We start from the raw sequence: 23369 nt of genomic DNA on the forward strand, positions 1-23369 counted from the left end.
GGCTTATGTTTACTGCACTTCTATCATTATTCCCCTTACTTGTAACTTGTCTTTAAAATAATTTGTCATGGCTTTTGGTTAATAAACACATCTCTCTTTCATCTCCCCACCATAAAATAAAAAGATAACATCCTTATGCTCTCAGCATGGTCTTACCTTCAGACTCTAGAAATACACAGCTGAATGTGTTTTCTGGGAAAACATATAAATTAAAATCACTTTTGGCAGACATACATTGGCTATTAATAAACTGTTCTAGTAAGCTCTCCTCCTTATAACCTAAGGATTTATGTTATAGCTCATTTATCCAGCAGGCTTACCAGAATGCAGTCATATTCCAAAGTCAGTCTTACAAGGTCCCTCTCTGGAAAGAACTCAATTGATGAGCCTCTACTCTCCTAATTGCTGGCCTTACCTTTGTACATGCCAAATCATCATCCTTTCTGCTTTTGTAGCATTTTTATAGACCCAGAATTGCTTTCTGAGAAAAGTCTCAGTCCTAACAAAGGTTACACTTGAACTGAGGATTACATGCATGTGATATGTGTCCTTTCCAGTCCTCTTCCCAGGTCCATGCAGAAATCACCAACCAGTGAGAACACTCCTACAAAACACAAACTCAGCTTCAGGCTATTTCTGAACAAGAGCTTTAGGAAGCAAAAGGAAGCAAGTATGTAAGAATGGACCTGCCATATTTGTACTAGGATGTAAGTTCCTTAAGGGCACATACTGTGCCTGATTCCTTTTTGTTTTCTCAACAAAAATGTTGATTGGGTGTTAACTAATTGTATAAAGTAGGAATAAGAGTCAGTTTCCTAAATGTTTTTAAAAAGTTAACAAAAGCATTTTCACTTTGACTCCAAAATTTTAAAAAAGCTAATAAAGATGTTATAATATTTTAAAAATCCAAATTTTATGGGAGTTCTTGTCTGGATGAAAATTAGAACACATTCACATTGTCTCAAACGAACGAACATGTGTAACTCTATAAAAACAATACCTCCCTAAAGCATGAAATCAGATGGAAAAACTCGACATCTTTATTTCTGCAGTCAGTCTCATTTTTCTTAAAACAGTTCAAACTAGTAAGAATTTTCCAGAAGTTACAGCTTGACTCACCCAACCTTCCAAGGAAAAAACAAAAAAACTTAAACAGACATTGTTTCACTCTCATCATTTCCCCCCCTTACTAATAGTTGCAACTTAAATGTGTTTTAAAGCACTCCAACTTCTTCATAATGCCTGTTAAATAAGTATCCTGTGGACCCCCACACACAGTCATAGAATCCTAAGTGGTGCTCAGACCAGTCACATGTCAGTGCATTCTTAATTGCTACAGCTAATATGCTCTCAGCATGGTCTGTTAATTACACCCTAATAATTTATTATAGTTTCTTTCTACAATGTAAAGTCTTGGAAATCACCCACTAAAAAGTACCTGTGTACTCTGGGGCTTTGGCAGGCTAGGACAGAACTTCTGAGAACACGGTGTGTTCCAGAGAAGATAATCTGAGAGGACTTACAGAGAAACACTTCATTCAGGACCTGGCTGCTGGCTTTTATCTCAGATCTGAGGATTTCACAATCACTTGGAGATACCTACAAGTGTATAGCACACCTTGGATATTACTCTTAATGATTACTTCAGTTTGTAAAGAGGTGACTCCACCAACAGCAAAGGAGAGGGCCCAGCCCCAAGCCACGAGGAACACAGTTCTCTGCCAGTAAGTGCCTAATGACTCATTTTCCTCAACAGAAGTTTCATAAGGCTGGAATTCAGGGAGGGATGTCTGGAGAATGTCTGAAAGGAAGTTCACAAGCCACTGTCCTGCTCTTTGCTGGAGAAACTGTCCCATGGTAGCCAGACAAGTTGACGAAGGCAAACAGCAACATGTTTTGGTAACATTTCCCCATTACCTTTCATGTACAATCCAAGAAAGGTTGCCATGAAGTGTTTTAATCAGGTTGGGAACATTATAAACTTCCAAAAAAGAAAACCATTAGTGGAAAAATTAAGGACACAGTAGATTTAACAACTGTGTTTACGTGGAACCACAAAATCTATCCAAGTGAATTGCATTAAAACAGACAGAACACTCCAAGAAACTGTTGTATGTGTATTTTTTTTAATTCAGTCAACCATTTTACTAATCTGTCAAGATGACCAATTTCTTTGGAATTATGTAGATTTAGCCCAAACGAAATTGTACATAAGATTTACTTCTCTTTTCAGATGCTTTTTTATTTATTTTTAAATCTTTATAATTACTAAATGTTCTCTCTCTCAGAAGATATTCTGAGAGGAAAGCAAAAATACCACTCTTGTAAAGCCATTTCCATTCTTCCAAAGGTCTGCTGGTAAATTATTCTTACTGATCTTTCCATCTTTCTAGCCTGTGCATACACACCTAACCCATACTAAATTTCACCAGATGGCATTTTATTTCTTTAAAGTAAAGCAGCCGTGGGTTTAGACAGTTGAATTTTTAAACTTCTGTATTTACTGAAAGTGCATATGGTGCTATATGGACAAAGAAATTGTGCTGAAAGAAAAACATTTCTGTCTGCAATACCTCAGAATCTTCCAGAGGAAAAAAAAGTGCAGTTATATGGTGCATTTCTCACAAAATCTTATGTGGCTTCAATGTTCTTCCTCTGTTAAAAAGTAGATATATGTTTAATGTACAGACCTGCAAGTTTCATTATTTTAAATTCATCTTTTAGTGGCAAATAAAAATGTTATAGGAAACTCAATGACTTGCTAAAGCGATCTCTCAGTGAATTCTAGAAGAAAATGCAACATAAACCTGTACTTGTAAAAAAGAAAAAATAAAAACCTCTGTATGTCAACGTAAGCAGATGTTGGTGTAGAATTTACAAGGATGAGAAGGCTATAAAACCTTCCCTGAGTCACTCACAGTTCATTTGAGGGCCAAGAACGCCCCCAAAATCTGTTTCTAATTTTACAGAAATCTTTTGAAACTTGGCACGGTATTCGAAAGTCCGTGGAAAGAAAAAAACCTTGTCCTGGCTTCAGCTTCCAACTACAAAGACAGACTTGGTCCTTTTCAACGGTTTTCACAGATCCAGTGACCCACGCTCTGAAGCAGAATTAGCTAACTTTCAAAAACATCTGGAAAAATGAAGGTTAGTATAAGCAACCTCAAGTATCGTTAAAAAAATTAAGGTTGGCTGGATTGAACGTGATCAGAGTTTTCTATTGTTTAAAAGGTGAGGATTTGTACATAAGTATTTACTTCCTGAATGGGTTGGGATTGGAAAATTGTTCAAATATACTATAGAAACATTTGTCCTTGCAGAGCTGGAAGAATTCCAGCAATTATAGCCGGATCAGTGGAAGACAATCAAAAGCTTCGTGGGGCGAGAGAAATAGGATTTAGGTGTAAACAAAATCTTGCCATTTCTACTATTTAGCAGGAACTATGTGTATGCCTAATTCTCTTTATTTTATGTAGACTTGGGTAAAAATCGTATTTGGAGTTGCCACCTCTGCTGTGCTTGCCTTATTGGTGATGTGCATTGTCTTACGCCCTTCAAGAGGTAAGAACTTTCTCTGATTTGCTCTATCTGCCTAGAATAGCTTGGAAAATGTACTAATGCAAGATCACAAGTGGCTGAACATTTCCTAAGTGCTTATGTTCCAAAGTAAGTCTGTTATTTCTAAGAAGACATATAAGCTCACAGATATGTTGTTGTGCAAGACCAGAAATACTGAGGAATTTAAGGCATGGGTAGGAAGAGATTTACAGTGTTATTTCAGCAATAGAAAAACCTAAGAACTATGCTGCATCACCCCCACAACCCCCAAAAATATATGCTAAATACAAGCTTTGACAGGCCTTTAGAGACAACATTTTTAACTAACATTGCTTTTCATTATTAGGTTTGTCTCGTGGAAAGTAAAAATGAGTAAGAATGGAAAAGTTAAAACAGAATCTATGGACTTTTTTTATTACTAAATAGTCTTTCCAAAAATTTAGGGAGGAAGTTGAGAATACAGATCTCAGGAATAGCTGTATAGAAAAAGCGAAGTTGTTGTTTTAGATGTAGTAGCACTGCACATCAAATTAGAAAACTAAACATTGTTAAGCAAGCATTATGATCAGTCATAAATTGTATCCTTTTACAAAAAAGGCTTAGATTGACATTGATCTCACTTTACTAAAAATTGGAAGGTACTATGGGCTGATACCAGAGCTAGTTTAAATATAAAGTAGGACTATGTTGATAGATAATCCAGTGATATTAGGGGAATAGCTTTTTATGAAAATATTTATGAAGAGAAACTCAAGCTTCTAAAATAGAAAAAAAAATCCAGTAATAACAGATCTTATGTCTTTGTGTCTAGGAAAAGGGGAAAAATTTGTACTGATAAATACTAAAAGTTTATGATAACAAATGTGGGAAATATCTTGGTTAAAAGTTAACTGATAGTAAAGGAAGATCAATAAAATAACTTCAGCTAAAGAATGTATGAGTCCTGAACGACTATTGCTATTAAAAAGAACATAGAAAAATGTTTTGGAAAATTGAAAATAATCATGAGATTTTCACAGAATTACAAAATAGAATAGGTGAATCCATAAGATGAAGTCAGCTTATATCTTCAGTGTTCATTTCAGTCTTTGTTTCTGTTCTCTGCCAGCACAAGATTCTTCTTAGGCAGTTGAGAGGTATGTTGTGCGTGTACATATCTTTCATAAATTTTCATGTTAAAATTATTTTCAGACCCATCTCTCAACTCAGTGGTCTTGGGGCCACATTTCCCTCATACCAGCAGTTATCAGGTAGTGGATTAGGTCATATAGATCCTTTGAATGTTAATTCATTAAAAATTAGCTCCTGATTTTAAAAGAAACTCAATCTTGAAATTGATACTCTGCACTCTCAGAAATAAACGTTCTTGGAACAAAAGTTTGTTAATTTTATAGGGCACTTGCCACCATGTCCACAGGGAAGGACGAATTTCACTATGGAATTCAAGCTATAATTTCTAATAAGAAATACGTTATATTTACATATTTACAAATGATGTATAGAGATACACATACACAGATATTTGTGTGATCACAAATAATCTCAATCCTACCCTCTTTCCAAGTTTAGTTATGTATAGCTTACATATAAATATATGTTGTAAACTATATACAGTATAAAAGTCCTATGTAATTTATAATACAATTATCTGTTTTCAACTAATAGGAAAATTCTAAGAATAAAGTGATTTCTTGATAGGGTGAAATAATCAAATTAAACTCGAGTACTCAATGAAATTTGAGTACTCATTCAGAAATAGAAAAATCATAACTAAGGTGAGAACTGCTGTTTTTTGATCCACTATATCATTCTCCTTCTGTTCTAAATTTGCTTAATAACTTCTTAGAATGTCAGCTAAACAGCTTGTGAATGGCACCAGTCATTCCCCTACTTTCCTGAGCAGGACCCGGGCAAGTCAGTGCCACGGGCAGCCCTGAAGTTAGGCGTGGTGGCCTCCTCCTGACTTTCCTCCTTTCTTCTCACATCTCACTCGTCAATCATCTCCCATCTGGAGTGCCAGGTCCAGTCCTCACTCTCACATCTGCCCAGTGCCTATGAGAATAGGATCTGAGATGGCAAGGCAGGAAAGGGAAGGAGGAAGGGGTAAAAAGAACAGAGAATTCAAAGCCAAGTGAACTCCTACTTAGCCTCCTTCTCACACTTCATCAGAAATCCCATTACCTCAGATTTGCCTTAGGTGCCCTCGTATCCTCAGCCCAGAATTTCATCAACCAGTGTATGAACAGTCTTCTGAGAAACTTAAAGCCACACTCAGGAAACATTCATTCACTCATTTACATATTAGTGTATTAGTCCTACTAACTTCCTGCCCATCATCATGCCAGTTGCTGAGGATATGGAGGTACAGCAGTCTAGAATTTCCTCTGCAAGTTGGGGAGTAAGAATCCAGTGCTTTCTGCACCCAAAGATGCATGGTCAACACCACAGATACCTGAGAAGGATTTCTGTTAGTTCACACCAGGTCTAAAGGAAAAAAAAAAGAGAAAGGCTCTTCCATCCCAGGAGAACCAGCCTCAGGATTAAAAGCGTTTAGGAATAATTAAACTGGATTGTAGGAACAAATATGAAATGTAGTAGTGAAATGAGAAAATCCATTTAGCTCACTTACAAAATATTAACTATAAGGAAAAACTTTCTTCGAAACTTATAAAATATTCCCTTTTTGGTTTTGCCAAAGTGTGAAAAACACATGAGTTTCTACCCCTTATTCCCAGGTTGTCTTCAGCTTACACCCCTTCAACTGACTCCTTTCCTCTCTCTTACCTCCAATCACTTTTTCTTTTGAGGTTCTTCTTCACAAGCATCACTTCTCTTCCTGTGTGAATATGCAACAAGGCTGAGAGTGGAAACTAAGGCTCCCCTTATTTTTGTTCACCCCAAAGACAAACATACATACTTTCTTGTTTCAAGAGATTTAACAGATGTTACAAAAGCAAAAAACTGGAAGTGAAAAGTTACAGAGGTTGCGGAATTTTGCAGGTAAATTCCACACAAACTTGATTCATGATTTATATTTTCTGAATACCTGGACCAGTCCTCCATGGCTTACAGAAAGAAATTGTAGGAGCTATTTGACCTCGTTTGAGATTATTTTCAGTATAGAGTTCCCCACATGGTGATGAACAAATACTCAAATGTTAGTTACTAGTTTTCTAAAATTTCTAACATGTAGTAAATGATAGCTAGCATTTGTGTCTGTGTTCTCCATGTTGAGAATATATACTTATACACTCAACAATAGCAACTATTCCATTCTGTGTGATGTATTTCAATTTCAAAAATGTCTTAATTCTGAGAGTAGAGAGCCTTTATCCCAGAATATCATCCCCGTTCCTATCCCCAACTTTTTTTTTTTTAACCAAAAACAACAAATGTTTCAGAAACTTTTGTGTCTGAAGAACTCATACAGAACATTGATGGCTGTAGGGCAAAAGCAAAACAAAAGGAAAGAAGAAAGATATAAGAAGTTGAAGGGTGGAGGAATGGAGAATAAGGCTAAGTGAGAGTAAAAAAGGAAAGGGTGGGTGGCTGTGTTGGCTTATGGCTGTAATCCCAGCACTTCAGCAGGCCAAGATGGGAGGATTCCTTGAGCCCAGGAGTTTAAGAACAGGCTGGGCAACATGGTGAAACCCTTTCTCTATTTAAAAAAAAAATACAAAAATTGGCTGGGCGTGGTGGCATGCACCTGTAGTCCCAGCTATTTAGGAGACTGCATATCAGAAAAGTGTTTGGGAAGTTCAGGAAACCAAAAGGAAACTGATAGAGCATGACGCCAAAATTATTTAAACAAATGAACAAAGAGAATATGTATATGCATATGTAATTGTGATTCTACATACATACACACACATATATACAATATGTAGTAATTATTTAGCTGAGTCCTGCCTTTTATAATGCATTGAAGAAAATATGTGAAGGCCACAGACAATTTGGATAGAACAGAGATCAATATTTTTTAAGAAGAAATATCATTTGGGAAGTCTGAATTTTAGTCAGAAATTCATTGTTGTTGTTATTATTACCATTACTATTCTGTTACTACTATAACTTCAACAATCACCTTTGGTAAAATAAGATATAAGTGAGATAAAATCATCTTCAAAGGAGATATAAATATGTAAGTTGTAAGGTTAAAATATTTTCCCAGGACCAACATTCAGTCTGTGAAACAGATTCCCTCAAACATCTTAAGAATTTTAAGTTTATTTTTTCACTATTCTTCTGGAGAAAATATGGGAAAGTCTAAAAGGTTAAGGAGAAGTTTCAGAAAGTTTATGAATATAAAAGAGTTTTTAAGTCAAGATAAAGAAATCAAGTTTGCAGTTTATAATTCTCTAATTTGCACGTGAATTTTAAAATCACAGATGAATCTTGGCAAACTCCGTTTGAGTTTTGCCAAATTCTAAATAATTTAAAAAGAAATCCAAATCTTTGTATGATTCTCATAATGGAGAGGCGTTTACCTGTCTGAGATTTCCAAAGCAAACTGAGTTACAACTTCAACGAGAACATCCAGTCATAGATATACCTTGAAAACCAGATTCAAAAGTTTGAGCCAGAGGTGTGGAATCAGGACTTAAGAACCAGAGACAGTCAAACTGAGCCATAAAATACAGCAATAGTTGACAAATGCAATCTAATTTAACTAAAGAGCTTCTGCACAGCAAGAGAAACTAGCATTAGAGTGAACAGGCAACCAACAGAATGGGAGAAAAATTTTTCCAATCTCTCCACCTGACAAAGGGCTAATATCCAGAATCTACAAAGAACTTAAACAAATTTACAAGGAAAAAAAAAAAACAACAACAATCCCATCAAAAAGTGGGCAAAGGACATGAACAGACACTTCTCAAAGGAAGACATTTATGCGACCAAAAAACATGTGAAAAAAAGCTCATCATCACTGGTCATTAGAGAAATGCAAATCAAAACCACAATGAGATACCATCTCACACCAGTTAGAATGGCAATCATTAAAAAGTCAGGAAACAACAGATGCTGGAGAGAATGTGGAGAAATAGGAATGCTTTCACACTGTTGGTGGGAGTGTAAATTAGTTTAACCATTGTGGAAGACAGGGTGGTGATTCCTAAAGGATCCAGAACCAGAAATACCATTTGACCCAGCAATCCCATTACTGGGTATATACCCAAAGGATTATAAATCATTCTACTATAAAGACACATGCATATGTATGTTTATTGCAGCACTGTTCACAATAGCAAATACTTGGAAGCAATCCAAATGCCCATTAATGATAGACTGGATAAAGAAAATGTGCCCCATATACACCATGGAATACTATGCAGTCATAAAAAAGGATGAGTTCATGTCCTTTGCAGGGACATGGATGAAGCTGGAAACCATCATTCTCAGCAAACTATCACAGAAACGGAAAACCGAACACTGCATGTTCTCACTCATAAGTGGGAGTTGAACAATGAGAACATATGGACACAGAGAGGGGAACATCACACATAGGGGCCTGTTGGGGGTTGGGGGGACTAGGGGAGGGATAGCATTAGGAGAAATACCTAGTGTAGATGACGGGTTGATGGGTGCAGCAAACCACAATGGCACATATAATATCTATGTAACAAACCTGCATGTTCGCAAATGTATCCTAGAACTTGAAGTATAATAAAAAAAAAGCAATAATTAATACAGTAGGCATGTAATAAAACGATCTTCTCATAGAACAGTTAATCAAATACTAATCAGTCTCTTTTTTAAATTTTGTTTTATTATTATTATACTTTAAGTTCTAGGGTACATGTGCACAACATGCAGGTTTGTGACATATGTACACTTGTGCCGTGTTGGTGTGCTGCACTTACCAACTCGTCAGCACCCATCAACTGATCATTTACATCAGGTATAACTCCCAATGCCATCCCTCCCCCCTCCCCGCAATCAGTCTCTTTTTATTTTATTTCTCGTGTATAGAGAACCAAGAACTTATTTTTCATTTCCAGTATCCTTCTTAATTGACTAATATTATGCAGTAAGAACAGAATAACGTATAATATTTATTAATATTTATTCCCATTAATAATAAAAATAGTATTACTTAGTATCTAAATTAAAATTTTGAATACAGGTTATGATTTATACTTGGTGGAAAAACAGATATGTTAGGACTTTTTAAGGAACAGGACATAACAATTGTATGTTAAAAAAGAAAACATCAGATAACAGGCCAGGCGTAGTGGTAATCGCAGCACTTTGGGAGGCCAAGACGAAGGATCACTTAAGGCCAGGAGTTCAAGACCAGCCTAGCCAACATGGAGAAACTCCCTCCCTACAAAAACACAAAAATTAGCAGTGGTAGCAGACACCTGTAATCTCTGCTACTCAGGAGGCTGAGGCAGAATTGCTTGAACCTGCGAGACAGAGGTTACAGTGAGCTGAGATCGTGCCATTGCACTCCAGCCTGGGCAACAGAGCAAGACTCTGTCTCCCCACCCCCCACCAAAAACAAAACAAAATCAGATAACAAATGAAATAAGCAGATAGAAATAGACACATAGAAAGATGCTAACTACCAATACTTAAGAAGAAACAGAAAACATGAATGGTGCTATAACACCAAAAAAGATTGAATTAGTAATTTTAAAACTTCCAACCAAAAAAAAAAAACTTCCTAAGCTCAAATGGCTTCACTGACAAATTCTACCAAACACTTAAAGAAGAATTATTACAAATTCTTCACAAATGTTTTCAAAAAATGAAAGAAAATATTTCCCCACTCATTCTATAAGGCCAGTATTACCCACATTGCTATAATGCCAAAACCAAAGATGTCACAAGAAGAGAAAATTATAAATCAATATCTCTTATGAATATAGATGCAAAATTTTTCCACAAAATACTAGCATGCCAAATCCAGCAATATATAAAAAGGATTACACACCATGACAAATTAGGATTTAGCTAGAGAATACAAGGTTGGTTTATCGTTTGAAAATCAATTAATACAATAAATTTCATTAATAGAAAAAAGGACACAAACCTCATAGTCATTATAATAGATACAGAAAAAGGATTTGACGAAATGCCACCCTTTCATGATAAAATCACTTAATAGATTAGGAGTAGGAGGAATTCCTCAACCTTATCAGAGACACCTACAAAAAAAAATAAAAAAACATAGCTAATATCACACTTACAGATGAAAGCTAATGTCACACTGTTTTCCTGCTAAGATCATTAACAGGACTTGATGTCCTCTCTCATCACTTCTATTCAACATTTTATCAGTGGTTCTAGCCAAGGCAATTAGGCAAGAAAAAAATATATAAAGTATCCAGATTTGAAAGGAAGAAGTAAAACTCTTTGTACTAACAGATAACACAATCTTGTTTGTAGAAATCCTAAGGAATTCACTAAAAAGCTATTAGAACTAACAATAAAGTTCAGCAGGGTTGCAGGATACAAGATCCACGTATAAAGACCAATAGTATTTCTATACACTCCCAATGAGCAATCCAAAAAGATCTAAATAAGTGGAAAGACATCCCATGTTTATGGATCATAAAACTCAATATTTTTAAGATGGCAATACTGCCTAAATTTATCAACAGATTAAATGTAATCTCTATCCAAATCCTGCATAGTTTTCTTTTTTTGCAGGAAGTGATGAGCTGATCCTAAAATTCATACAAAAATGCAAGGCACCCAAAATAGCTAAAACAATATTGAAAAAGAATAATAAACTTGGAGGAATCACACTTCCTTATTTTAAAACTTATTTTAAAACTTACTACAAAGCTCCGTAATCAAGACAGTGTGTTACTGGCATAAGGATAGATATATAGATCAATGGAATAGAATTGAGTGTCCAGAAATAAAGCCTTATACTTAGTTAATTGATTTGTGATGAGGATGCCAAGACAATTCAACAGGAAAAGTCTTTTCAACAAATGATGGTGAAACAATTGGATATCTATGTGCAAAAAAAAAGATGTTGGACCCAATTCCTCACACCATACACAAAAATTAACTCAAAATGGATCAAAGACTTAAATGTAAGAGCTAAAAACTATAAAACTCTTAAAACATATGGATACATTTTTATGTTTTTGAGTTAGGTAAATTTTCTAAGATATGACCAAAAATGCAAGAAACAAAAGAAAACATACATAAATTGGACTTCATCAAAATTTAACATTTTAGGATGGCCAAGAATACCATTTAAAGAGTGAAAAAACTACCTACAAAATGAGAAAAAATATTTGCAAATATATATCCAATAAATAACTCCATTAAAAAATGGACAAAGGACAGACATTTTGCTAAAGAAGATATGCAAATGACTAATAAGCACATGAATGATGCACAATGCCATTAGACATTGCAAAATGCAAAACAAAACCACAACAAAATGCCAGGAATGAAATTGCAGAGGAGCAATTAGGCATCCATTAAAGCCTACCGATTGTGAAATGGCTTGTCCCTGGGGTGCAGTAGAAATAGAGACAAGCAGTAGACAGGGTTGGCAGGCCTGGGAGCTGGTTAAGGAAGAGGAAGGTCAAGGATCACACCAAAATATTTGTATTGAGAAACTACATGAATGGTAGGTGGTGCCATTTACTTGGATAAATTTGGAAGAGAAGCATGGAATTTTTTTCTTAGCATTAAACATACTGATTTTGAAGTGCTTGTGAGATATATAGTGGGGATTTTAAAGAGGAAGTGTAATAGACATGTCTGGAGATAAAAAGACAATCCAGTGAAAGTCAGGTGTGGTAGTGGGGTCAGGGGGTGGTTCAGCCCAGGGGTATGTAGTAGAAACCCTGGGAGAATGAAATGACCTGGGAAAGTTGCTCTTTCTCCAGCCCCATGTAGCAGCAGAAACAGCCATGACAAAATGTCAAATAGAGATTAGAGGAAAATGAGCTGGCAAAGGAGACTGAGGTCTTCAAAAATAAACAAGGCTTGCTTTCATCTTCAGGGTCACCAGAGGGTCATTTACCATTCATGTTCTTACACATTATGTTGATTATATCTTAGGATCTTTGAAAGCCTTAGTTATCCTGAAAAATAAATGAACCCTAATTAAAATAATGTAACACAACAGTAAAATAACACACAAATGGGCTATTTTTAAAAGCCCAGCAAATCCTTTGAATAACTTATGTTATTCAGTGTTGTTCATAGAGAAAACCATGGAAAATTGCTATTAGAGCTGAGACATTCTTCAAGTAGACAGCAATAATAGTAGCAGTAAGTAGCTTTATAATAGCTAGCAACCTATTTGCTTTGAAAAAGCTCAAATTGCCTCACTTTCTCTTAACCTAAGTTTTGAGGTGTAATTATTCTACCCCTTTGTTTGTTGCTTGGTTCTTGCCTATTTTTGTGTTTGGTGTATGTTGTTGTATGTGTACACTTACATTTTAATTATAGTATAGTGGCAAAGTATCTAAAACCAGATACAACTGAATTTAAACCCCAGCTTTTCTCTGCATTAGGCAAGTTAGCTCACCTTGCTAATTTTCATTTCCTCATCTGTAAAATGGTGTCCACAAAAGTATTTACCTCAGATGGTTGCTGTGAGGATTTAACTCTACACTCTACATGTAGAGTGCTTGGTACGTACAATAACTTATAAATTATAACACTTTCTATTACTCCTTTAAAGCCTCCTCATGTACTTGTTTTTCAAAGTTGTCAGTCTTGTTCCAATTTGATCATATTAGCTTGTAAATAGTATCTTTCCTGCCCTAATATTTACTGTCCTTGCCCCTGTGGTACGCACTCCAGAAACAAACAAAACCCAGTGTGATGATTGGAGATGATACCTCCCCATAGGTAGCACCTCTGCAGAGCCATCAGGATGTGTTTTCCCTGGGAGCCCTAGTTCCTTTCCTTGGTATGACCTCATATGCATCAATTACAAATCAAGTGCAAAAGTGAGAACAAAAGGATCTGCCAGCCATTTGTATGCCCACTTAATTTTCTGATTTGGTTTATGCTGAACGTTAGAACTAACATCCAATGTCTCTGCTCTGACATCCATTCCTAATTTTTCAGTACTAGAAAATCACATGGCAGAAACAGACACAGAAACCTAATAGAAGCACAACATTTTAAGAAAGAATTAAGAGAATAGTAAATCATTACTTGCTTGTGAATCATTTCTGTGAATTGTAATTTCTTGGATTCATAATTGAAATAATTTTCAGCTTTGCTTTAATAAGTTGAAAATGCAAATAATTAAAGTATAGTTAATTAGAGTGTTTAAGCAATGTATGAGTAACTATGCTAAAGATGGGCCAAAACGAAGTTAAGAGCACTGGCAAAACTTAAGAGCTAATCAAGTAAGTGTTAACATATACAGAGGAGAGATATGCTTTCAGAATTCATGTTTACTTTTGTTCAATAACTAGAATTTAAAAATTGTAGATGTCAAAGCTAACCTTCCAAAATCATCAAATAATTACATTTAATATTAAAACATTATTTGGAAGGGGACATGAAAATTCATTTATTCATCCAATAATTATTAATGGAATATTTTCTGGGTGACTAGAACATTTAGTGTATTTGGTGCTATGGAGATATATTTTATACTGATTTACACACAGACACACACATACACACATTCCAAACATTAGACAATAATGACCCCAGTGCTTTTTCTATAATCTTACTTAAGTCTAGTCTAGGGCAGAATCAGTCCCCTTGCCTTTTGTCCACTTTTCCGGGTCTGGGAAAGGGAATATACTTAAAAAGGAGAGCATTTGAAGGCAATGAGCAAGGTCATTGAACAGGGGAACAAACATTAAAGTAGGCCATTTACATTCCTTGAAAGCCATGGTCAACACTCAGTTATGTGGAATCTCTTCTCCATGACATGTGGATTGCTTCACAGGCCAGCCTCACCCACCTACAATGAGTTTGTAGTCAAGGAATGATTCCTATTGATAGGCACAGGAGTGCATTGAGCAAAATAGATTCAGTGAAATCATTAAACTGAGATTCTGAACCTTTGCAGAAGAATCATCAAAGAGGCTGGGTAAAAACTAAAACTACCAGGATCCCACCCCCAGAGATCTGGATTCAGTAGGTTTGAGATAAGTACTAGGAATCTGTTTTTTATATAAGCACACTCCAAGGGGCTCCAAGGACCAAGTTTTTATAATATTTAAATGAAGGCAAAAGAGTCTACACATGAAATTTACAACTTGTAATAGAGGGTAGAAAGTAAGGGCAGATATATTCTCGGAGGAATTATCCAAAACGAGTGAACACAAAATCTGTCAAGTTGGTTTATTTTTTTATTCAGCAAATATTTATTGAGCCCCCGTGCTATGTCAAGGACTGTCCTAGCAGCTGAACATATAATAGTGAGAAAAATCAATCACTGCTTCTACTTTTATGGGTGGAGACCTATGTCTTATACAATTCTTTGCCACACAGAGATGAAAAAAAATTCATGTTCAATAAATTTGGATAAATGTTGAGAAAGCAAAATCCCATATGTACAAAGAATCAAAGTTTGGATTGAAAATTCTAAGTAATCTTTATGTTTTATTCTTATTCTAACATGTGACACATTACTGCACTGTGTTTATGAATACGTGGTCATGTTTAGCAGGAAGAATGCCTAATTAAATTTCTCTGATTATATTGGGGATGAACTTAATGTACCCAGCCTGACATCAACATAATTACACTTTCTAAGCCCTGGATACATGACATATGATATGGTTTACAAAGCTAACATGAGGTTAGGAGTAATCATCCCAGCCCAATCTGTGCCTGAAATCCATTCCCACATACATGTAGCTGGCTCATCTGGATATGTTATTCATACATCCACTCATCACTTCCTGGGGGATGGTGAGGATTATTCTCATTATGGCAATCAGTAGTACAATTAGTACATGTTTAAAATTGCTTTACAGATATTTTGAGTCATATGCTAAGTTATCTATATTGATTGTTGCCATTTATAGCTACTGTGCACTCATATAAAATTAATTGCTAACTAGGAAGTAATATAAAATATAGTATCAAGTCCAACCTTCCTGAATAAACAAAATTAGAGGTTTAAAGGAATAAATAATTAATTCTTAGAATCTTTTTGAGAAATCTGATAAGATCAAAATGCTTTTTAATGATACGAAAAGGAAAATGAGTAGGTATTTAAAAAGCAATTTGAAACTCTTGTTTTTTATGTTTTATTTATTCATTGTACAATATTAGTACTAATTACACTTATGATTTTAATTGTAACAGTTCAGTTATGGAGCTAGGCAATAGACAAAATGTTCATGCATAACTGATGAATTTCGTTAAACTAAAATAAAAGTAAAGCTTAATTGTATATACTAATAGCTTTGTCTGGAACTGTGTTTCTCAAACTGTGGTTTTAGTAGATATTCAGAAGCAAAAATCCCAGTGGACAAATCTGTTTGGGAAACACTGATCTAAAATATTTATTTGAAAAATACTGATGAGTTACAATAATGCGAAAAGGTAACATGTATTGACTGCTACCATGTGCCACACATAGAGCTAGATGTTTTAGTTGAATTATCTCACTTAATTTAGCCTTCTATGAAAACGAAGATTAATTACAGCTATAAATGTCTCAATTAAGCATAATACAAGGAAAATTATATGCAAAGATGCTTCAATAGGGAAAACTATGTCACCAGCCATAACTGAAGCATTATTTATACTTTCTAAAAACTTACTAAGGTTATATTCATTTATTGAATTAATATCAAAAACATTCTTTGAAAAAAAATGGTGATCTTGGTATTCACAGTAAAATGACTTAATACATTTTTAAATTTTCCATCTAGATATTCAGGATTGTGTAGGCACAAACTAAGTGTGTTTCAAATGGAAAATAAGTTCCACTATAAATAGTGTTATAATTTTCCCTTTATTACATTAGAAATGGATTGCAACTTGTTCTTAGGAAAATTAAATAAAATTGCATTAAATACAATACTTGGCAATTATTCTAATGCTATTGTAGTAAACGGTCTTTTATTCACTGAATGAGAATTAAAAAATCAATGGTACGAATTCTACATAAGACCATTTCATTAAACAGAAGATATTTCATTACAAATAAATGTATAGTGTACACAACCTTGTTTATGATGCACAGATAATACAGAAAGATAATTATTTAAAAAATAGAATAACAATTCTATTAAGTATTCAGTGTCTAGTTGCAAAGGGGCTCACCAGCCACTATTTTTACAGCCATGGAATAAGTTGCCGCAAATTAAGGAAAGAAATAAACTCCTGGTCCTAATCAAATGTGTGGCGCATACATGCATCAGTATAAATCAGTTAAAACAACAGAAGATATTATTATTCCACTTTATTATTTTGATCTTACTACATACATAGCAGAACATTAATGTAACTACAAGGTTAATAGAGCAGGTTGAGTTTCAGATTTCAAAATCTAGCATGGCATAGCTGAAAGAGATTGCCAACACCTTTTAGTCCAGTACCTCGTAATACTGGTGAGCAAGCCAAAGCACCAGAGATCTTCTTACCAAAAACCATGCAGGGAATTCAGAAAAGGCACACATCTCATCCAGCCAGCCAACCAATCAGCCATCCAGCCATCCAGCCATCCAGCCAGTCTTCATTTCATGCATTCATTCGTTCAACAACTATTTATTAGATGCCTGTATGTGCTAGAAGTTTGGAGTGTGCTATGAGAAAAACAAAACATGATTCCTGGCCTTATGGTAACTTTGGGAAAACATTAATCAAATAATCACTCAAATATACACACGATTACAAACCAAGACAAGTGTTCTAAAAGCAAGGAACATGGTATATGGGAATGTGTAAAAGGAAACCTGATCTAAACCAGGGGGTCAGAAAGGGCTTCTCAGAGGACGTATATAGCTTTTGGACTGAGTAGTAAAGGTGAGAGACTAGAAAAGGCTGTAGACACCTTACAGAAAGAGTATTTGAGGAAAAGAAAGCCTGGCTTGTTAGTGTCTAGAAAGTAATGAGAGAGGAGCGAGAAGAGCTGACAGGGTAGACTGCCCCACACCAGCAAGTGCCTGTAGTCCATCCAGATCATCATTTGTGATCTTTACCGGAAGAGTCATGGAGGGCTACGAAAGAGTTTTATAGCAGGATAAAGTTACAACTCCCATCTTTGACAGTTTTGTTTTCACCTGGGCAAATGCCAGATTCATAAATGGCATTCAAGGTATAGGAACTTCCTGTAAGTTTTAGTGGCCTGTGGAAGGGGTAAGGTGGGAGAGATGGAGAATGGCAATATGGATATAAAAGGGCATTGGAATTTGGTTGCCTTATTATCTGCCTGGTGTATCTGACTGCTTCAGGGCTCTGTAATGAATATTTGTTCTGAGAATAAGATCATGTTTGAAAAACACAATGGTTTTGAAGGATTCAAATATAGATTGAATTTGTTTGTGGTTTGTGAGCTACATTAGATTAGCTTTTCTACAGAAAACCCTCTACTCTTGGGACTTCTAAGATATTTTGTATAGATCAAGGGGTTTTCTTTCCTTTCTGTCTGCTTTCCTTTTCCTCAAAGTCCATAGTATGAGAAAATAGCCTATATTCATAATACCTCTCTTGAGATTTCTGAAGGCAAGGGTTCTGGCCAATCTCATTTGACCAACTGGGATGCTAAAATACATCATTGATAAATCAGTTGAAATCTGAACCAAACCTATGTGAGGAAGTACAGTGAATTGCATAAGAGAGTGAGATTTTAGCCAAACCTACCTGGTCTGTAACCCCAGCTCTGCAAAGACTAGAGTTGTTGGAACCTCATCTCATCTTCCTTCTGGAAAACCTTGACAACTCTTCACTGCCTGAAGAACCATGCTCTGCATGGCCTTCCTTTGTAATCTTCATCTTCCCCTACAGTTTCCAGCCAGTTTTCCCTTCCAGGCAGTGAAACTACCTCCCTAATTCTTACTTATCCTATCTACAAAAAAGGAGATACTATTATTAATAATTAATAGTTATTATGAAAGGAGTTCAACAATCACTTAGCAAATAGCAGATATTATTATATTAGAAAGAACAGATGAAGGCCAGGCTTAGCATTTATTTGAGTTGTTAACCTTCTTTTTAATAAGGATGTGTTTGCTCTTCCCCCAAAGTTCATAACTCTGAAGAAAATACAATGAGAGCACTCACACTGAAGGATATTTTAAATGGGACATTTTCTTATAAAACATTTTTTCCAAACTGGATTTCAGGTAAGTGCATTATTTATCTTTAGGGGTTTTTTAAAATGTATTTTGTTTGGTTTTTATTTCAGTGCCAATGCATCTCTATAGTAACTGAAGCCGTATCAGTTGAAATGTACAAAAGAACAATTATCTGAATGGTTCAAGTGCTCAAAAAAGCGCTTTTGACGAAACCATTCATACTGGATTTGCCCCATAGTAATGAGGCCAATAGAGTTTTAAATAGAAAAAGAAAAGTTGAAAAAGTATTGTTGAAATAATTTGAACGTCTGTAATCACTTTTCAGAATGGTAGATATATTTTTATTTAGGAGAAGCCACAAAAATTTTACCAAAAGAGAAATTCCATTATTAATCTGGATAATCTGGAGAACAGGCAAATCTCAATCTGACAATGAACCCTTTAAGGGTCATGAAATCGGTATTTTCATATAGCTTTTCAAAATAGGATGTTATAAAACAAATCTAATCAAATAAATAGTGAGATCAACTAAATAGTCTATGAAGTTTTAGTTGCATATCTTAAGTGTCACTGAACAAAATGGAATATTTTAATTTTTTCTCTTAAGAAAATAAAACTAATGCAAAGTGAGTTTTAAGTTGAACCAAACACAATCTAAATGTAATTTATGTTTATTATTGCAAAAGAAATGTACATTTCAAACTAGTTTATCCCCTTTGTAACCCAGAGAAAACAAAATTGTGTTCCTAAGCACCCTGAATCAGCTAAAATAGGGCTGCTGTTTGCAAATGTGGCATCTTCGTGTGAAGTAGAAGAAAGCATTCTACCTTCTTCCTTCTACCACCAACCTACGATTTTACATCTCACAAAGCAATGTGTACTGGACAGAGAGGAAAAACAAAGTAGGTCTGTGAAATAGGAGAGGTTTCTTTTGTTAGGAATGCATTTCCTGTTAAGAGAGATCATTTAAATTTTGTTTTCTTTCTTGTTTAAAGGACAAGAATATCTTCATCAATCTGCAGATAACAATATAGTACTTTATAATATTGAAACAGGACAATCATATACCATTTTGAGTAACAGAACCATGGTATGTATCCAACATCATCTTCCCCCTCAGAAACCTTTGCCAGCTCTTCATTGACCAAGAAACAGAGTTCAAAGTCTTAGCACCTGATCTGGACACAACTTGCCTTCCCAGCTCCATACTCCACTAGAGTCTTCCAGTTCTGTCTGCTAATCCTATTAGACTACTGTCTTTGGCTTCTTCTAAATCACCTAACATCTTTACATCTTTCCTCCTTTTTGAATATAGTATAGCATAAGATAGGAGTTAAGAACTCAGTCCTTAGTGTCAGGCCAATTGAGGTTCAAATCCTGGCTCAGTCCCTTACTGGTCGTGAAACCTTGGGTAAAGGGTTTTACTACACCAATCTTATTATGCCTCAGTGTTTTCCTTGGTAAAGTGGGAATAATAATGCCTCTTTTGTTTAATAAAAGAATTAAATGAAATAACATTTGCAAGTGCGTAGGGCAGTGCCTAACATAGAATAAGTGCTTAATAAGTGGTAGCTATAAAGTATGGGCACTTAACTGTTCTGTCCCTCGGGCTGCCAGTCCTCCAACTTTCTCCACTCTGAAAAACCTACTAATCTTTTAAAACCAAGTTTAGATCATACTCTCTTTCTCTTTGCAATCAATAATCCTCTGATTTGAGTTTAATCATTTCTTTCTTAATAATTTTGCAATGCTATATTGAATCTTTTATAGGACATTCTAATTTGTAGTATGATACTCCTTAACAAGTTCATAAGTTTCTTGAAATCACAAAGTATATATTATCTCTTGCATCCTTCTCCCACAGTATCTAGCAAATTTCTTTGAATTATAGTTTAGTTCCACAAAATATTTTTTTCAATTGCATTGAAAGCCTATGTATGTAGGAGTATGTTAATAATATAATATTCTTTTAAAACTACAAATTTACATGGCTCTTTGTTATCTTTTCTGTATTCTAATCAACCTCTTCATTATTTCAGAAAAGTGTGAATGCTTCAAATTATGGCTTATCACCTGATCGGCAATTTGTATATCTAGAAAGTGATTATTCAAAGGTATCAACTATTTAATTTGATTATATCCAATTATATCTCCTACTAATCCACAAGGTGGTTTAAAAAAGTGAGAGAAAGCAAGAGTCTGTCTTTACCTCTAAATGGTCACCAATAATCTTCAGCAAGACACGTTTCAATCTTATGGAGCTTGTTTAAGTGTGAAAGTGCTTTAAGGAACAGAGTCCAAAATAATACTTGCATCATTCATTAACAACAGCACAAACATACTTAACAAGAAAATGAAGAGCTTTGTTCACGAAGAATTATAAGCCAAATATTCTTATTCATTTGTTTCAATTATTATTTTTAAAACTATACTCAAAGAAAGGCAAGCATTTTGCAGCAAAAATACATGTTGAATGAAATTCTCTTTACCCAATTTTAAGGGGTATAATTAGAATGAATTACCCAGGTGCAGGGTATTCCTTATGGACTGTGGAAATCATTGTGGTTTTACTTCAATACAGGTAAAACATGAAGGGAAAATTTCTGGGATAGAGTATGCAAAGATAAGCTTTTTATGTTAGGAAATTTCTTTGGGTATGCTTTTTATGGAGTGAGGGTTGAATCACTGCTGAGATTAGTTCTGGAACTTGCACAAACGGCACAAAAGTCCACAGTAAGACTCTTTAAATGAAGACTCATTTGGAATTGAAACATATTCTTCCTTGTGCCTTGTGAAAGTAGTCCTTTTATAATTCTGAACTTTGAATTGGATGATATATGATTATACATTATTGATGTAAGCTTTCTAACAATTGCAATTTGTTTTTTTGTCTTTCTTCTTTCTGACAGCTTTGGAGATACTCTTACACAGCAACATATTACATCTATGACCTTAGCAATGGGTAAATCACCTCTGTTTATCAATACTACTTAAATCTAATACCTAGAATGTTTTCATTCCAAACTCTGATTTGGTGTTAAGAAGACTTTATCTTCTTACTGATCATTGTTTCTTACTTTTTAGTAATACAGTATATATGTACCCAAAAAGCTTACAAAATTCAAGAAAATACTTATATGGGATACTCACCTCTTTATTTGACTAATGTTTTGTATTTTTATTCACAATATTGTTTTGGATTTTCTGTTTTTGAAGATCAAATTAAACATGTGCTATTTATGAAAAAAACATATATAGGAAAGCACAAAAACATTCTTGGGAATGAGACACTATTTTTAGGAGAGCGGCTATTTCACTGATGGGAGGAGGAAGGGAGGGAGAGAGATGCAGCATTAGTTGTGTCTGAACACATACTCCATTAATTGTTTTAAAATTAATTATTATAAAAATGACAAAATATTAAAATTATTTTTAAAATGGAAAGATATTTGACATGTAAACTACTAAATGTTCTTTTGAATTAATTTAGTTGGTAGATAAATTGTCAAATACCATTTTCCATATATATATATATATATATATATATATATATATATGTTAACTGTTTGAAGCATTTACCGTTTAAAAGAAAAAATTAAATGGATGTGCAGATAGGCGAAGGATTGACGAAGAGAATTTCTGGCAGCAAGAAGAATATGTAAAGGCCTAAAAGGGGGAGGGAGAGCATTGTGCTTTTGGGAAATGCAAAGTAGGTCAATTTGTTTGAAATTGAGGGAGGGGCCTGCTGACTAGTAGGAGGTGGTGTAAGGTTGGGGAATAGCCAAGCCAGGAAGCATAGGCCAATTAATAATGAGGAAATCATTAAAATGAGTTTAGATCTTTCTTTCTGATGACAATAAGGATTCATTCAAGGGTTTTAAATGGAAAATGACATGATCAGATTTGCACTTTAGAAAAATCACCCTGGCTAAGTTTGGACAATGAATTGCCTTAGCTACTCACCTTAATGTGATATCCTCTTTGCTGTTATATAAAAGGGGAAATAATTATATGGCTTGAAGAGGTATTGAAAAAAAACTTCTGGTCTATTTCCCCTTTTGTCTAGCAAGAGCACAATTTTTTTTTAAAAAAATTATCTATCTGCTTCTTTCAAATGTTCAGAGAATTACTCTGATCTACTTAAACTGTCAAATTAAGAAATAGCAACTGCTTCTTAAAGTAGAATCTCAAATCCATCTAATGCATTCCGAGTCCTTCTTGCCTCTGAATCCATATCATCACCAAATTTTAAAAATATTTATTGAGCCCCTTCTATGTGAAACACATATAACAATGAGATGCAAATGAGCTTGGGGCACCAGCCCTACCTACTCTTAAGATCTCTTTCTATTAGTGAGTGGGGAATCTTAGTCTTTCAGTCCAGTTTCTCAAGGCTCTCATCATGTCTTTGTTTTTCTTTTAATCATTTTGAAATTCTTTTGTTGAGGCTCGCCAAGTTGAACAGCATTCAAAAAAATGATAATCTTAATATTTTAATCATGAATTAGATAAGCTTTATGGCCTAAAATCGCATTAAATATTTAGTTTCTCTGCAGTGAATTTAATCAAATCACTATTTTTGTTTGTTTGTTTCTTTGTTTTCTG

The 23369-nt window shown here is 34.7% G+C and overlaps 1 protein-coding gene across 3 annotated transcripts in view; it reads left to right on the top strand.

The window, feature by feature from the left end:
* The first annotated feature begins 2917 nt into the window (after positions 1–2917).
* FAP (fibroblast activation protein alpha) overlaps positions 2918–23369 on the top strand; it is a 71763-nt gene continuing 51311 nt past the window's right edge. For 2 of the 3 annotated variants that reach the window (XM_050752270.1, XM_050752271.1), the window contains exons 1-6: positions 2918–3147; positions 3477–3561; positions 18714–18812; positions 19760–19854; positions 20804–20878; positions 21674–21726. In XM_050752270.1, coding sequence (XP_050608227.1) covers positions 3142–3147; positions 3477–3561; positions 18714–18812; positions 19760–19854; positions 20804–20878; positions 21674–21726 — 413 coding nt within the window. In that variant the 5' untranslated portion in view covers positions 2918–3141. Of the gene's footprint in view, positions 3232–3476; positions 3562–18713; positions 18813–19759; positions 19855–20803; positions 20879–21673; positions 21727–23369 lie in introns of all 3 variants that reach the window. The other variant, XM_050752272.1, reaches the window with a different exon arrangement.

The sequence above is a fragment of the Macaca thibetana genome, chromosome 12, assembly GCF_024542745.1.
Source record: "Macaca thibetana thibetana isolate TM-01 chromosome 12, ASM2454274v1, whole genome shotgun sequence".
In the NCBI taxonomy this organism is placed as follows: Eukaryota; Metazoa; Chordata; class Mammalia; order Primates; family Cercopithecidae; genus Macaca; species Macaca thibetana.